General features: G+C 64.4%; 2 protein-coding genes across 2 annotated transcripts; one reads left to right on the top strand and one right to left on the bottom strand.

Moving 5' to 3' along the window:
- The first annotated feature begins 116 nt into the window (after positions 1–116).
- CHLRE_10g429300v5 (uncharacterized protein) lies at positions 117–5,182 on the top strand. Its single transcript, XM_043066612.1, has 6 exons — positions 117–1,311; positions 1,524–2,194; positions 2,404–2,446; positions 2,631–2,905; positions 3,145–4,038; positions 4,279–5,182. The coding sequence occupies exons 1-6, from the start codon at positions 245–247 to the stop codon at positions 4,779–4,781; spliced, it is 3,453 nt and encodes a 1,150-aa protein (XP_042920009.1). The 5' UTR covers positions 117–244; the 3' UTR covers positions 4,782–5,182.
- A 2-nt stretch (positions 5,183–5,184) lies between these two features.
- Positions 5,185–14,446, bottom strand: CHLRE_10g429250v5 (uncharacterized protein). Its single transcript, XM_001702646.2, has 9 exons — positions 13,964–14,446; positions 12,078–13,749; positions 10,031–11,823; positions 9,630–9,773; positions 9,421–9,436; positions 8,857–9,008; positions 8,524–8,687; positions 8,014–8,285; positions 5,185–7,860 (listed from the first exon to the last, which is right to left on the bottom strand). Exons 1-9 carry the CDS (start codon positions 14,118–14,120, stop codon positions 7,434–7,436), a joined length of 4,797 nt encoding a protein of 1,598 aa, XP_001702698.2. The 5' UTR covers positions 14,121–14,446; the 3' UTR covers positions 5,185–7,433.
- Between the last annotated feature and the right edge of the window lie 652 nt (positions 14,447–15,098).

Below are 15,098 nucleotides of genomic sequence, written 5' to 3'. Positions count from 1 at the left end.
GTGATACAGGGCAACCCAAGCGCCTCCCGATCCAGGTTGCCTTCGGCGGGCGGTGGGGATGGGCGTGGTATCCATATTATAACATGCATGCAAGCAGTCAGTGTCCTGGGACACCAGCTATCATATAAGGATTATTATTATCATAAACATGGATTCTACAGACCCTCTAGCGGACTGGGCCAGCGGCAACCCGGTCGCGCATGCCGAGGAGTTCATTTCGGAATACCAGGAATACTTGCACATGATGGACGGATATAGGTTTGTTATGGCCGTTGCAGCACGATGCTTCGCTGCGCTACACGACGCGGATGCCGGGGGCTTGCCCGGTGAGGCTCGGTCGAACGTGCTACGCACGCTGCTTCATATTCAAAAACTGGCTTTTGAGGAAGTAATTCTTGACAGCAAGAAAGCGCGGCAGGAGTTCCTGTTTCTGCACAATTACGTGCAGCGGAGGGGGTGCGCTCCGCCCCAGCTGCCGCCCGCGCCCGCGCCCGCGCCCGCGCCCGCGCCCGGGCCCACGCCCACAACTCCCGCCGCTCCAGCAGCTTCCACAGCCGCCGCTGTTCGCAAATCAAAGCTCAACTTCAACACATTTGTCGGGCAAGTGGTCAAAAGGCTTGGCCTTGCTGCCAAGCCCAGACCCAAAGCGTCTGGCCCAGCCCCAGCCCCAGCCCCAGCTGCTTCGGGTGTCTCGGCCACCTCCACCAGGCGTGACCCTCAGCCCGGCGAAGGTGCTACTGCCACTGCACTCTCCCCATCAGTAGCATCAGCGCCAGCAAGGGCAGCGGCGGCTGCGGACAACTCCGGCCTCCCACAGCAGCACCCGCTGCAGCCGCTGCCACCAGACGTGGTTCATGCCATCCTCTCGCGGCTGGACCCGCGCAGTGCCGCCGCCGCGGCCGCCTCCTGCCGCTCGCTCCGCGCCGCCACCTCCCAGCTGCTCACACACCCGCTGCCGCCAGGCTTCATCGGCTACCTCGGAGCCGTACAGAACATCTACTTAATGGACGCCAACCGACAACGCGAGCTCTCGCAAGAGAGCTCCGAGGCATCAAAGCTTGCTTTGGTACTGCCGCTAGACGCCAGCCCCGTCGCCGGCGCGGATCTGGCGATGTTTCAGGAGCTGCGGCAGAAGCGGGCGAGGCTGCTGCAAAAGCTTGAGGACCCGGAGGAGGCTGACTTTTGGATGGGCGTGATGCGGGCGAACGGCAAGGGCGAACCAACGGGGCAAGCGCCTAACGCGTTTGAGGAGGCGGTGCAGAGGGCCTTGCAGGCCGATGCACGCGACGTCGACGTGGGGAAGTTTGAGAGGTGAGCTGGAATGGGGGCAAGGGTGGGAGAGGCGCGTACTGAGCCAAGTGCATGTGTGTGTGTGTGTGTGTGTGTGTGTGTGTGTGTGTGTGTGTGTGTGTGTGTGTGTGTGTGTGTGTGTGTGTGTGGCACGTAGGAGGCTGGGATTGAGGTTGAATTCCTCGCTGCTTTTACTGCCTTACACACGCCTGCAACCTGTCGTCCCTCCCCAGGCCCGCACCGCACGCGGACAGCTGCCCGTTGGCGTCCTTCCGCATCTCGGCACCGGTGCCGCTGCGCCCGCCGGTGCGGCGCCGCGCCTACGGTGCCGCCGACACCGCACCCGGCAGCGCCCCCGCTGCTGCCTGCAGCTCCACAGCAGACCCGAGCACCAGCATTAACACCGGCGGTAGCAGCGGCAGCAACATCGTACCGGCTGCTGACACGGGCTCAGCAGCCGCGACCGCGACCGCGGATGCTGTCGCTGACAGCAACACGGGCACGACTGACGGCTGCGTGATTGCCACGGCGCGCTGTGACGTGGAGAGGTGCAACCAACTACCAGTCATGTCGGAGCGCTACCACTTTGACGGCAGCCTGCTTGCTGTCAGCTTCCCGCGGGGCAACACACGAGAGGATCCCGGACTTGGCGCGCTGGTGGTGATGAGTTCGGAGCAGTGGGAGGAGGAGCGGCAGCGGCGGCGGGCGGAGCGGCCGGCGCAGCGGGCGGGGCAGCACGCCGCAGCGGCAGGGCAGCAGCAGCAGCAGCAGCAGCAGCGCGCGGCGGGACGACAGCAACCAGGTGCTGGAGGCGAGGAGGAGGAGGAGGACGAGCGCGAGCCCAGGCAGTTGCACGACATTCGTTGCGGTGGCTTTTTCACAGGCGTCGAGTGCCTGTGCGCAGGTGGGTTGTGCGTGCCAACAAACGTACCAGTACGGACCCGGACACTCGGAGCTCACATGGCCCGTCAACCGATATTCTCTGAAGATGCATGTGCACCAGGCTTGAGCGTGTGGAGTACCATGTTCGCATGTAGCATGACTGCTTGCGTTCCCGCCTCGTCAGGGCACCCGCCCACGACTTCCCACCCTGCTGCCACACGTGTCGTGCAGATGCCGCCAACGGCCTGGTGTGGGCTGCAGCCGATGGTGGCAGGTGCGGTATGTGGTTAGGCCGCATGTGTGCGGGACACGAGTCATCTTGTGTTGGATGGGGCAGGAGGGCTGATGCCCAGGGCTTGTCAACTTTGGATCTTTGTCTTCTTGCCCACGCGAAGCCGCCTATCTCCACGCTCCTCCATTTCCATCTGTGCCGCTCACATCTCACATTTCTCCCGCAGGCGCATCAAGGGCTTCCGCGCTCAGGTTGCGCCCACGGCGCCTGGGCTCATGGGCTGCAACAACCCCACCGTCTGCGCCTCCGCCACTGCTGGCGCTGGTGCCCGCGTCTCCACCTCTGCCTCCCCTTCGTCGCGGTGGAGGCCGCGCGCGGTGGCGCCTCCGCGGTACGGCTTGCAGTACACGCTGTGCAGTGACGTGGACGCCGGCTCGCGGGGCGGCCCCGTGGAATGCGTCGGGCTGCACGTGGCGGGCAGCCGCGTGGTGGCTGTCAAGGGTAAGTCCCGACAATGGGCAACGACCAGAGCTGGGGATCGTGAGCCAGAGTCATACTTTCGTACTGACTGGTTGGGAAAGGATCGCGACAGGCGACACTCACTGTTTTGCACTGGGGTGTGTGAGGTCGTAGTGGGGAGCCATACAGTCGCCGCCGCGTGTCCTTGCATCATGGCAAAGGTAAGCACACAACGGTTGTGTACGGCCCTGCTCCCCACACATCGCTGCTGGCCCTTGCAGCCAACGGCGCTGTCCTGGAGTGGGACCTGGCGCGTGTGCCGCCACAGCAGCATGAGGTCAAGCCCCACATCGACGACTGCTCGTCCTCCGAAGAAGACGAGGAAGACGAGGAGCAGCAGGGCCGTCCCGGAGCCGCCGCAGGCGGCGCGGCGGCAGCACACCAGCCGCCCATCACGAGTCCCACGGAGGAGGCAGTGGGCTTCCGCGGCCGTCTGATGCCCGGGCGTCATGCCAGCGAGATACCCAACGTGGAGGGCACCGTAGGCCTCCCACCCGACGCCGTGCACCTGCTGCCGCTGCCGGTGGATGGGGCCGAAGCACCGCTCACTGGCTCCCGCTACGGTACGCCGCTGGAGGCTGGAGCCGACCTGCGTACGGGGCTGGTGTATCGTACGCTGATGCTGTTGGGCGCAGTACCCAGTGGTGCAGCTGCCCGTGGCGCCGCCGCCGCCGCGGCGGCGCCGGCGGCGCCGCCGACACCCACGCATTGGGCCGGCGTGACGTTGGTGGTGGCTCTGAGTTGCAACGGCGGCGGAGGAAAGGGCGGTGGCGGTCTGGGCGGGAACATGATCCTTGCTTGGGACATGGAGACGCGGCGTGTTCGCAACCGCTTCTTCGGGCACCTGCTCAAGGTGACTGACATGGCGTCGGCACCGGCGTCGTGCCGGCAGCCGCACGCGTTCGCCAGCTGCTCATACAGCGGCGACGTCAAGGTCTGGGACCTCCGGAGCAGCGGCGGCGGCGCGGCGATCACGCTCACGCACAGCGGCACGCAGCCGCTGTCTGCGGTGTGCCTGGCCGCAAGCCCCACAGGCGCAGGCGCAGACGCGCCGGGTGGAGGTGGAGGAGGAGGGGACAGCGGAGTGCTGGGCGCAGGCATGCTGTGCTTTGCAGGTGGGAGCGATGCCCGCGGCCTTGTTGGGATTTGCCGGGTGGCTGGGGGGGTGGGCGTGTGTTTGTTGCACAGGGGCACTGTGTTTTGTTTGACGAGTTGCTTGCTGTAGCACGCTTTGGCCTCGTCACCCGCATACCGGTGTGGGCCTCAAATGCCACCTCAGTACCGCCCGAATATACTTACCTGCCACCCTCCCGCTTACACCACCACACACGTGTCGCTGTCTCACGCCGCCACAGGCGGCGTCAATGAATCCATTTGGTGCTGGGACCTGCGGCGTGGCGCCGCCCGCCCCCTGTACGAGTTGTCCACTGGCAACACCCTCGTTCGCGCCCTGGCGTGGCACGAACCCAGCTGCTCCCTCCTGGCGGCGCTGGAAGCCCCCTGGGTGCATCACCACGGCGGGCACATGAAGGAGCACTGGTTGAAAGTGAGCGTGGCCAATGACGGCACCCCGGTGAATGATGGTTTGACTGGAGGGCCCGCTGGTGTGGGGCAGGCGCAGGCGCACGCGGGCGCGGGCGAGGGTGAGGTTGCGGCGGGCGCCGGTGATGGCGGGGCGGGCGTGAAGCGCTTCTGGCCGCGCCAGGCGGCGCATTCGCCAGACCAGTTCCCGAGGTACTGGTCGCTGGCTGAGGGCTGCGTGGTGCAGTACCGCTTCCAGGAGGGCGCCCGGGGGCGTGTGCCGCCCAGCCAAGACCCGCCCTTTCGAAGGGGTTTTGGCCAGGTGCTTATAAACTGAAAGAGCAGTGTCGCGGGTTTGACTGCGGAGTGCTATGTTGATGTGAGATTGTCACGATGGCAGCTGGGAAGCAGCTTGCAAACAGGCGAACTGGATTGATAGAGGCCGTAGTGGAAGAGCCGCAGAGAATGGCCGGCTGCGATGGAGGACGGGGACTAGCATATGGGCCTGGCGCCCCTTTCTTGGCCTGCGGGGAGCCCTGAATGATGCCACATACGCCTGAATGACGCACTGTGGAGTCTACTGCCATCTGCGGTTGTGAGGCATGGGGCCCGGGCATGTTGCAGGCGGCGGGCCACCGCGCAGTAGAAGCGACAATCGGAACAATCCGCACACGCCTCGTCAGTGTGTTTGGTCTACGCGTACACAGGCAGTACGGCTGGACCGGTCTCTGGTAAAAGAGGGCTAGCGTTGAACAGAGTCAACAATTCCACAGCCGGACAGCCCTACGGTAGGCCGCATCGCTGCGTGAACAACTACTGAGTAGCGTAGCAATCAGCGCGGCCACGAACAGCAGCGCCTGCGCGCACTAATACGAGCTCCGAGATGTAGGGGGAATTGGCGCATGGTATGTCACTGGGCGTGGAGTACCGGGCTCCCTGTGAAAGAGCACAAGTGAAGGCCCGAAGGGAACAGCGTAACAGACACAGCTGTGCCATGAGGCATTCTCCAACTGCAAATTACTACAAGCCCGCCGGAATCCCATGCACACACCGGAAGCGACGTCTTGCCATTCGGTGCAAAGCACATGCGTTCCAGGCTGGCCCGGAGCTGTAGGCAACGCCCCCCAGTGCGCTACAACTCATGACACCCCTTGCCATTGCCGGCGTTCGACCAGCCGCGCGCTCCTGTTCTGCCGTTGCAAATGTTTGCCATCTGCTGGGTTCTGGGGATCAGCTGCATCCTACGGGACTTCATCAACCTGCCTTAACACTGTCCCCACGGTCTGGTGTTACAAGCCCACCAGAATTCGCAGCACACCGGTGACATCGTGCAATTTCATTCAGGCAACCACAAGCTCAGCGACACAGCATGCCCCCGGGTCCACATCACAACGCCATAGCTGCCTGCCCATCGCGTGGACATGGCATACATTCAGTACGGTAGGCCAGAGTGCATAAACGATGCTGCATCTGCCATCATCTGTTCGATGCCATTGACGGCCTGGCGGGCGCATGCCACCGCGCGTGCGCGCAACTCACCACGCGGCAAGCATGAATCCGTCCCAGGTAGCCCAAGCTCTCAATCCACACCCTCTGACAAAAGCCCTCGCAAGTCCATATCAGCGTCATTATAACTTATTTCACGACCGGCACCGGTCCAAGCCCGTGCCGTCGGAGCATGCACCGAACCGCACCAAGACCGCCTGCGGCCTCAACTGTCTTTGGCATCCAGTGCGAGGCCATCCCCGTGCCACTGTACACGCTCGACGCGTGTGGCGTAACCCAATCAAAAACACACGCAGTTGTCGTGTTTCACACATATGCGCTGTCAACAAGATTGCTGCAGTCGGGTGCGTGAATCACTCAAGTTCATGACTTATTAAGTTCCAGGTGATGCAACAATCTTGCTCGAGGGCGGACGCCCTTCCGCGCACCGATGCATGGGAGGCGCCTCTTAAGCCCCCAACACACAGTGCTTGCTTTCTTGTACCAAGTGTTCGCAGTGCACGGGGCACCACACATGCCCATTAGCATGTACCATTTTGCCGTAACCTCGAATTGTGTTCACTCGGCTCTCCCCGGTAAGCAACACCCGCGCTCCCATTCTGCAGCAATGCCGGCTCTTCAGGTCAGTGGTACCCAAGATGCTCGTTGCATGCATAGCAAGTCGATACGCCGATAAGCGATCATGATACTGCTCACCTGTCTTCAACATTCCCATCATGCAGGTCGAATAGCATTATGCTGCCTCCCTCTCGCGGAGTATGCTGCCAGTTGCAAATCGAGCCTCAAACCATCTTCCGAAAGCACCCCATATGAACGCATGCTACATGCGATCTCAAGCGCAATCACAAAACACGTCAGCTGAAGCCGTGCACAAATGCTTACCCTTGCTGTGCCTGCAACCTAACAACGCATCACGCAGCCCTAGCGTTATGCCAACCACGTCCAACTCTACAACCATGCCTCACTTGCATTGCATTGCCTGCTAGCCCAATTCTCCATCACACGACGCACATACCAAATCAGCACTCCACCACGCACTGGTGGCCTGGTAAGGTGTGCACAGTGGCATGGTTGCCAAGATTACACATGCATTGTTTAAAGATACACCCCTTTCGTAAATCACGCCCTATCCTGGTCTCGCCGCTTCTGCCTTTCACAGTCCCAGCGGTTGCCACATACGCCTTGCGGCGCAAAGCACCCTTCGTTTGCAGCGGCTGCACCGGGTGATGCAGATGCTTGGGCCACATGTTTTCGAATTATTGTGTCACACACCATGCATGCTTCTTCCTCTCCGCTCCCCGCTCGCCTTTACAAGCGATGCTGCCACGCCCCGACGTAGGTGGGTACGCAGGCTCGTGGGCCGTGCGTAGAGGTGCAATTTGTTCATCCCCTGTGGCCGGTGGCAGCGTGCCTTTGGCCTTTCACTCCCAATGCGTTCACTTGCACGGCCCTTGGCAGTTGACACCTGTCGCTATCTGCCGCGTTAACGGCTGCCGTAATCATTGGGCGCCGCCGGTGCGCCGGCCACAAACAGGCCGGCGCCGCCAAGCTGCGCGCAGCCCGCCAGCGCAGCGCGCCATTCCTGAGCCGCCCTCGCCGCCTCGGGATTCAGCTCCCGCGCAGCCAAACCGCTACTGCCGGACGGTGGAATGGAGGAAGCCGGGCCAGCACGCCTGGTGGCGACGTTGGAAGCGGCGGCCGCGGGCGAGCCCACCTCACCTGCCGCTACCGCCGCCGCCTCTGGCGCCGTACTAGCAGCCACAGGCGAGGTGGAAGGCGGGTTCGCGCCGCTGGGGTTCGCGCTGGGTAGTGGTGCCGCCGGCCCGAGCACCGAGGCGAAGCCCAGTGCCGCGGCGTTGCTGTTGGCTCGTGTGCTGGGGGTCGCGGACATGCCGTCGCCGGTGGTGCGCCTGCAGGGTGGCGACAAGCATGGCAACAGTAAGTGCAACAAGGCACTGAGAACGCACGGAGCGAAAGACTGCGATCTACTGCCCACAAGCAATGCACCCCTTCCCATCGCCACCGAACCCCACGGCATGCCTGCACAGCCACCAACCACCTACCCGCTGCCGGTACCGCCAAGCTGCAATGAGTGATCTGCCTGACTGCCCATACGGGCTCCTCCTCCGCCGGCACCGCCAACGCCGCCCGATGCCACATGCTTGATGATCTTCTGCAGCGCCGTGACGACGCGGTCAAACGACGGCCGCTCGCGGGGGTCACGCGCGCAGCACGCCTCGCCCAGCCGCCGCAGCAGCTTGTACACGTGGTCCGGCCACTCCAGCTTGAGCTCGCCGGTCGCTAGCCCCAGCAGCAGCCGGCCCTGGCGTATGCCCTGTGTGAGGTTGCCAAGCAGGTGGACCGTTGCGGGCGTCATGGCCCACACCACATGCGGCCCTCATCACATGACACCTCTGACGTGCAGCAGCTCACACATGGCCAGGTATAGCTCAGGCCCGGCGCCCGGTAGTGCCACCCCCCCCCCCACACACACACACGCGCACATGAGCGCCTGCATGCTCCATTGAGATAACACCCGGCGCGCCCAAGCGGCCACACACCCGAGCACACACCTGGAAGGGCTGCCGCCCGGTGCACATGTGGTACAGCACACAGCCATAGCTCCACACGTCGCTCTTCTTGCTGGGGCCGCGCTCCGGCACCTCGGGCGCCAGGTAGGCCAGAGCGCCCCACGCACACGAGGAGCCGATGCCGCCGTCGGCGGGCCCCTTTGCGCCTGAATCACCGAACACACAAACACACACGCTTACATACGACGACTGAGCAGACCTACTTCTATCCACAGTCCTATTACCTACTTCTATCCACAGTCCTATTCTGGCGCACTGCTGCACCCCATGATGTCTTCAGCGAGGCCGCCGGCAAGCACACGCGGTCCGGCTTACCGCCCAGGCCCAGAGCTGAGCCGGTGCTGCCGCTTGCAGCCGCCGGCACAGCAAGGCCAAAGTCAGCCACCTTGGCGACATAGCCACGGCTGTCCGAGGCCCAGCGGCCGGCGCTGTCTGGCATCGTCACGTGCGACTGCAGCAGCACATTGCTGTGAGGGAAGCAACGTGGAGGGAGCGAGCACGGGATGCAAGGAGGGATGCGGGGTGAGCGTGGCGCGCACAGTTGGGTCAAAAGGGGAGGTTGCTTCGCCGCCATCATGGCGCAGGTCATGTGGGTACATGGGATGCAGGGGGGGGGCTAGCCGTCCATGGAGAACGGAGTGATTAAATCACAAGTTCAAAGTGCCGAGTTCACTGGGAACAGCGGGTGCTATACCGTTGACTCCAGCATGGAGAACCGCCGGGGCTGTTTCGTTGACCGTTTGCTGATTATGGCTGGCCCCAAAAGGCTCTAGTCGTAAAGAGGCAGCAGCGGAATGACAGGCTGAGCAGTATGGCTCCCTAAGAAATAGCTGAGTGCATGCGTGGGGCAGTCCAATGCGCAGCACAGACAACACGCACCTGGGCTTCAGGTCGCCTACAGTGTCGGACGCGGAAGCGGCGCGGAGCAGGCATGTGACAAGAGGACAGGGCACACGAATGGCTTTAGTGAAGCAGCGGCCACCCGAATGAACAGGATGCAGCGTTGCAGCAATTCAAATTGTAAACAACACCCAAAATGGTCCGGTATCACACAGCGGTGCTCATGGCAACGTTTGTGGCTGCCGCACCGTGTATGATGTCCAGACTGTGTAGGTAACGCATGCCCTGCGCCACCTCCAGCGCCGTGCGCAGCAGCGCCAGCAGCCCGTCGGTGTTGGCGGGGCTGCGCTCCGGGTTGAAGGGGTGGCTGCGGATGGCCTGTAGCAGCGTGCCTGTGTGCGTGTGTGTGTTGAAGAGCACAAGGAAAACACCGCATGCGTGGATGCAAGCACAAGCAGGCAGGCAGGCAGGCACGCACGGCGCGAAGGCGGCGAGAGCTGGGCCGCAGGAAGGGAGTCAGAGGCGCAGCCCGTGCCCCTGGCAGTGGCACTCAAGCACTTTTCGCAAAGGCCCATGTCATACCCATCCACCTCACGCCCGCCAAACCCAAATTCCTGCGCGCCCGCGGCACCCGCCGCCCTCCACGCACCCTGGCTGCACCACTCCAGCACCACCGCGGTGCAGTAGCGCCCCGGCACCGTGCCCATAGCCGCCAGCACGCCGGCCAGCGATGTGGCGGCGCCCAGTCCGTTGCTGTCGTCCTCGCACGCGCCGCCGCACGTCCTCAGCAGCTCCGACAGCGATAGCGTAGTGTTGATTTCGCCGCCGTAGCCCACGCCGCCAGCGCCTGTAGCGGGAGCACCGTAGGAGCTGTGAGCGGCACCGCTGGCGCCGAGGAAGACTCCGCCTCCGCCGGCGCCCCCGGCGCCTCCGGCGCGCCGCATTTCGCGGTTCATTCCTGAAGAATTGAGGGACAGAATGTTGGCGCCAGCGGCGGCGGCAAGCGCCGCGTGCAGGCCTGGAAAGGAGCCGTACTGGGAGTCGCTGCTGAAGGCTGCGTTGCCGCCGCCACTGCCGCTGGCCGGCCCATGCACGCCGCCGACGCTGTTGGCGGCGCCGAAGGGCGGCGGCGACGCGGTGCCGTACGGCAAATGCATCAGTGCGTGTGCGGCCAGCCCCACACTATAATAGCCCGTGGAGCCGCCGCCACTGATTGGGCAAGCCTGCGAGCTGCCAGGGGCGCGGCTTGCGTTGACAGAGTGGGTTGCGATGGAGCGCATGCGCGCGCCGGCAGCCACGCCGCCGCCAGCTGCGCCTCCTGCCGTTGGCGAGCCGCCGATGCTGGTGGCAGGCTGCTGCAGACGGCTGCGGTACAGCGGCGTTTGTGGCGTGGATTGCGGGAGGGGCCGCGCCTCTGCGGCGCCGCCCGCGGCCCCAGCGGGAGGTGACTCGTCTGACACGCCCTCAACCGGCACCTTGCCGCCTTGCAAGCGCTCCTGCTCCGCCGCTGCTGACGCTAGCTGCCCCGAGACTGCCGGGTCAACCGCGTACTGCCTGCGCGTGCCGCTGCCGCCGCTTTCAGATACCAGCGCTGCCGCCGACGAGCCCTCGCAGTCCGCAACTGACAGAGAGGCCGGTGTGCCGCCAGCCGTGTCGGCCGCAGCCTGCGCCGCCCCGGATAGCAACCGCAGATGCAACACGCCTCGGCCCCCGGCAGGCGCGGCAGGGGAAGCGCTGGAAGCTCGGCCAGGGCTCCCCACTAAGAAAATGCGCGGTCCAGGCAATCCCGCCACTGCATGTGGGCAGCCGGCGGCGCCACCACCGAACTTCGTGTGGAGCTCCTCCTCCTCCTCCTCCTCCTGAGCTGTACTGATGCCAGGGGCACCTCTGTGGCCGCCCATCGCCGCCGCCATTGCCACCGCGGCATTGACCAGCGCGCGCGGCTGCCGTTTAATCCGCAAGTCATTGGGCGACTTGTGCGGGAGCGCTGTCATGCCCAGCCCCAAGCTATTGATGCCGCCACCGCTTGTGTTGAGCGAGCACGGCGCGTGCAGCGAGGCAGAGGAGATCAGGGGCCCGCCGGGCCCACCGGGCGCGCCGGGGCCGCGAACGGCGCCGACGCTGCCAGGCCTCCCCGAGCTGAGAAGCACGGTGCTGTGAGAGCTGGGCACGTCGGCGGGCTGGAAGGTGCAGGAAATGGCGGGGCTGTGGCGCGCGCCGTGCGGCGGCTCCGGCAGGCGCAGGTGCTCCCCCGTGACCACGTCGAAGCACACGGTGTAGCACTGCGTCACGCAGGGGTGGCTGACCACGCGGCTGAGCAGAGCCTCGCGCGCATTGTCGCGCATCTGATCGGGCGTGTGGCTCACCACAATTTTGACAGCCACCGGGCTGCCCTTCCACAGGCCCGTGTACACGCGCCCGCTGCTGCCGCTGGCCAGCCACCTGGAGGAGGGGCGCGGAGCGCAGGACGGGCGCGAGTTAGCTGCGTTGCAAGCATCTGGCTGTGTGCGAGTGTGCGGATGGAGCGTGCGGCTGGTGCAGTCGCGGAAAACGCAAGCCAACCTGCACGCGTGTACATCTGGGTCAGCCTACGGACTGGACATGTGTGGCCCTCAAGCAAAAGCACCGCATAGCCGGCCCAGGCAACCGCGATGCCTACATTCCGCTAGGCTGCACTCCTTCATTCACGTGCGCACCTGAGGCCCTCCAGCTGCTCCGACAACTCCGTCAGTGTGGTGGCCCGGATGAAACCCATGTCCATCGATGGCCGCGGCGGCGACTTGTTGCTGTTGCGGCCGCTGTCGTGAGGCAGCGAAAGCTGCGGCCGCAACTGCTGCAGCAGTGCCTGCTGCTGCGCCGGTGGGGATGGCGGCGCCGGTGGAGTCTGCGGCTGTTGTTGAGGGGGCCGGGGGGACGCCAGCCATGCTGCGGTCGCGTTGGCTGGCGGCTGGCCGCCGGAGCTGGCGGAGGCGTCGGTCAGCATGTTGGCGTTGGCCGTGGTGGTGCAGGTGCCGGTGGCGGTGGGCGTGAACGTTAGCGTGCACATGTGGGTCGCGTTGGCGGTAGCCAGGCCGCCACCCGCAGGCGTGCCGGCCGTGCCGCCACTGCTGCCCAGGTGGTGCGCCATCAATGTCGCGAGGGGCGACTGCGTCAACGTCGCAGACGTGTGCCCAGCCTTGGCGACGCCCGGCTCGGCGGCGCCCGCTGACCCAGATGCCGCCACGCTGGTGCGGATGCGCGCAATGCTTGAGGACATGTCCAAGTCCATCATGAAAGAAGAGTTGCCCAAGGTGGAGCCGGCCCTGGCTGGCTTGCTGCCGCCCGCCGCTGCCGCTGCCGCGGCCTCCATTCCGGACAGGTGCCGCGAGAGCTGAGCCTGTGCACCGCCGCTCACTGACGCGTTGTTGGTCTCAATCGAGGCCTGGTTGAGGCCCAGAGAACTGCAGCCGCTCTGCAGTGAGCTACCGAAGCCCATCGCCGTGTGGGTCATGGTGGTGGCGGTGGTGGCGCCGCCAGCGCTGGGCGGGTGCTGCGTGGCGCAGCATGGGTGCTCGCTGCTCCCGCGCCCACTGTCCGTGCAGGCCGGGCCCGCCCCAGCAGCCAGAGCTGCGTAGGCGCGGCTGCAGGCGCGGTGCGGCAGCGGGGAGGAGCGGAGATCCACCGGCAGGGCTACCCGCCCTTTCCCTTCTCCGGCTCCCGGCGTGCCGGCCGGCCCAGACATTATGCCCATGCCGGCTAGCGAGGCATCGGCCGCTGCTTGCAAGCGCGGGCCGGCGGAGCTGGCAAAGCCGTTGGGGGCGCTGCCGCCGCCGCCGCCGCCGTCAGCGGCCGCCGCCATCTGCGCCGCGTCCACCACGGTTGCTGACGGTATGCCCGCGGCAGCACGCACCAGCCCCGCGATGCCTGAGATGTGCGCGTGGATCTGGGACGGCTTGGCGCTGCCCGGGCCGCATTTCACGGTGCTGCCGACCTCAGAGCTCAAGTCAGCAGGGCAAAGGGCGGAGACATGGCCAGAGGTGCTGCTGGCGCGCTGAGAGGCGCCCCGGGAGCGTCCGGCCGCCAGCTGTAACGCGCCAAAGGGTTCGGTGGAGCCTTCATCAAGCCGTATGCCTGTGTTACAGCTCTCTGCAGGGTCCCGGCCCCCGCAGGCCGAGCGCTTCCATTCCCCGGCAGTGACCGGGACGGCTGCCGCTAAGGAGGATGTGGCGCTTGCGAGGGTCTGCGTGGCTGCGCTGTCCAGGGGACTGCGCACTGATGTCAGAGCCTGTCGCGTGCAGAACACGCTTGCGACTGCGCCTTCCCTCTGCTGCCCGCTTCGCTTGCTGGGTTCCAGTGCGGCGGAGCCAAATGTCGCCTGAGTTTCAGGCCCTACACAGATGGGCGGCAGGCACAACACGTGCGCAAGATGACGAGCAACACATCAGCTCAGTAAGCGCTTGACAGGCAGAACAACGACCGAGCTATCTGAGTTTGCTCCTACCATCATTAAAAAACGACCAAACCGTGGCACATCACTTGTCCCAAGCTCAGTGTTCGCACGCGCAAACCATGTATACCAGAACAACCCCATCGGCTGCCTCACCTTGCGCTGCAGGTCGCCCCAACGAGGCCGACTCAGGAGGGCGAGCGGGTTGCGGCGTGACAGCTCCGTTTACTCCAGTTTTGCCTCTCTCCTGATCACCATAATCATCCACAGGGCCCCTGGACAGACCCAGGCAACCAAACAAGCGCAGCGGCATTGTTCCCGTGGCGCCCCAAAAAATGTTAGTGCTCGTCGCCGGCTATCATCTCTTTGGAAATCCTTTCATCTTCAGTGTTCCACTAAGGCGGCCCGGAGGCGCTCAGCGGGGAGGTAATTCACACCGTGCAGCTGACGCTCGTTCCTGACCATGCCAACGTTGATTTATACATGAAATTCCTTGTACCTATTACTATGGATAGCGACACAGCAATTCCAGGCAGTCAACGCTGTCGACGGCAGTCCCTCCAGATGGGTTTCGTGTCCCCCGAGGAGTAGGCCTGAGTCGATCTGAAGCCGCAAAGGGAGACACAAATGTAGCACAACAACAGTCTTCATGTTGGACACGCGTACTGTAGGCGAGCGTCAAATAGAGCCCAGGTGGGCGACGCGCGCATGTGGATAGACACATGTAGCAACGCATCTCCACACAGCAGGTGCGACGCCTCCGAGTCTATGTCATTGCACACCTTTGGATGTACAAGGTGTGTATAAGCGGAGGGCCTACTCTGGGCGTGGATGTGGACACTGGCAGGTGGCTGGGTTTCACGCACGGATGTGGTGCGGTGGTCGCCGCGGCCAGGTGGTATGATTGCACGCGCTGCCCTCGGGGCGCATTTGGATGCAGAGTCTTACGCTGCGCGGGATGGTCGATTGGGTAAGGATGCATGGGTGAAGGAGAGATGGCGCCGTTGCGAGCAAGACTAAGACAATCGGTGGAAACAGCCCGCTGCATGTTACATCATCCGCGGCCTTTTCAGGTTCTCCTGGTCTCGGGGTTAGCGGGCCCCTCGGCCTCCCCCCCCCCCAGTCCAGGCGCCGCGCCCCACCCGCAAGGAGCCCTGTGCGTTGGCGACCAACTTGGGGTCAGGTGGCGGGGTATAAGGGGGCTATCAGTCGCCAAAGCGGCCTCCCCTGTTATTAAAAAGAACTACCTATGGGGGTGTAGTTCATACGCATGTGGCACTTGTGCATGCAT

Source organism: Chlamydomonas reinhardtii, chromosome 10 (assembly GCF_000002595.2).
Source record: "Chlamydomonas reinhardtii strain CC-503 cw92 mt+ chromosome 10, whole genome shotgun sequence".
NCBI classification, from domain to species: Eukaryota; Viridiplantae; Chlorophyta; class Chlorophyceae; order Chlamydomonadales; family Chlamydomonadaceae; genus Chlamydomonas; species Chlamydomonas reinhardtii.
The sequence above is the reverse complement of the archived record's forward strand: the minus strand, read 5'-3'. Positions and strand labels throughout refer to the sequence as shown.

What these genes read in the sequence shown, in the direction of transcription:
- CHLRE_10g429300v5 (XM_043066612.1), top strand. Translation starts at nt 245, where the DNA reads ATGGACGGATATAGGTTTGTTATGGCCGTTGCAGCACGATGCTTCGCT. An exon ending in CGTCGAGTGCCTGTGCGCAG is followed by an intron (nt 2,195 to 2,403) that starts GTGGGTTGTGCG and finishes CGTGTCGTGCAG; the next exon opens with ATGCCGCCAACGGCCTGGTG. An exon ending in AGGCATGCTGTGCTTTGCAG is followed by an intron (nt 4,039 to 4,278) that starts GTGGGAGCGATG and finishes ACGCCGCCACAG; the next exon opens with GCGGCGTCAATGAATCCATT.
- CHLRE_10g429250v5 (XM_001702646.2), bottom strand. Translation starts at nt 14,120, where the DNA reads ATGCCGCTGCGCTTGTTTGGTTGCCTGGGTCTGTCCAGGGGCCCTGTG. An exon ending in CCGGGCGGCAGCCCTTCCAG is followed by an intron (nt 8,286 to 8,523) that starts GTGTGTGCTCGG and finishes AACCTCACACAG; the next exon opens with GGCATACGCCAGGGCCGGCT. An exon ending in CTTGGCGGTACCGGCAGCGG is followed by an intron (nt 7,861 to 8,013) that starts GTAGGTGGTTGG and finishes GCCACCCTGCAG; the next exon opens with GCGCACCACCGGCGACGGCA.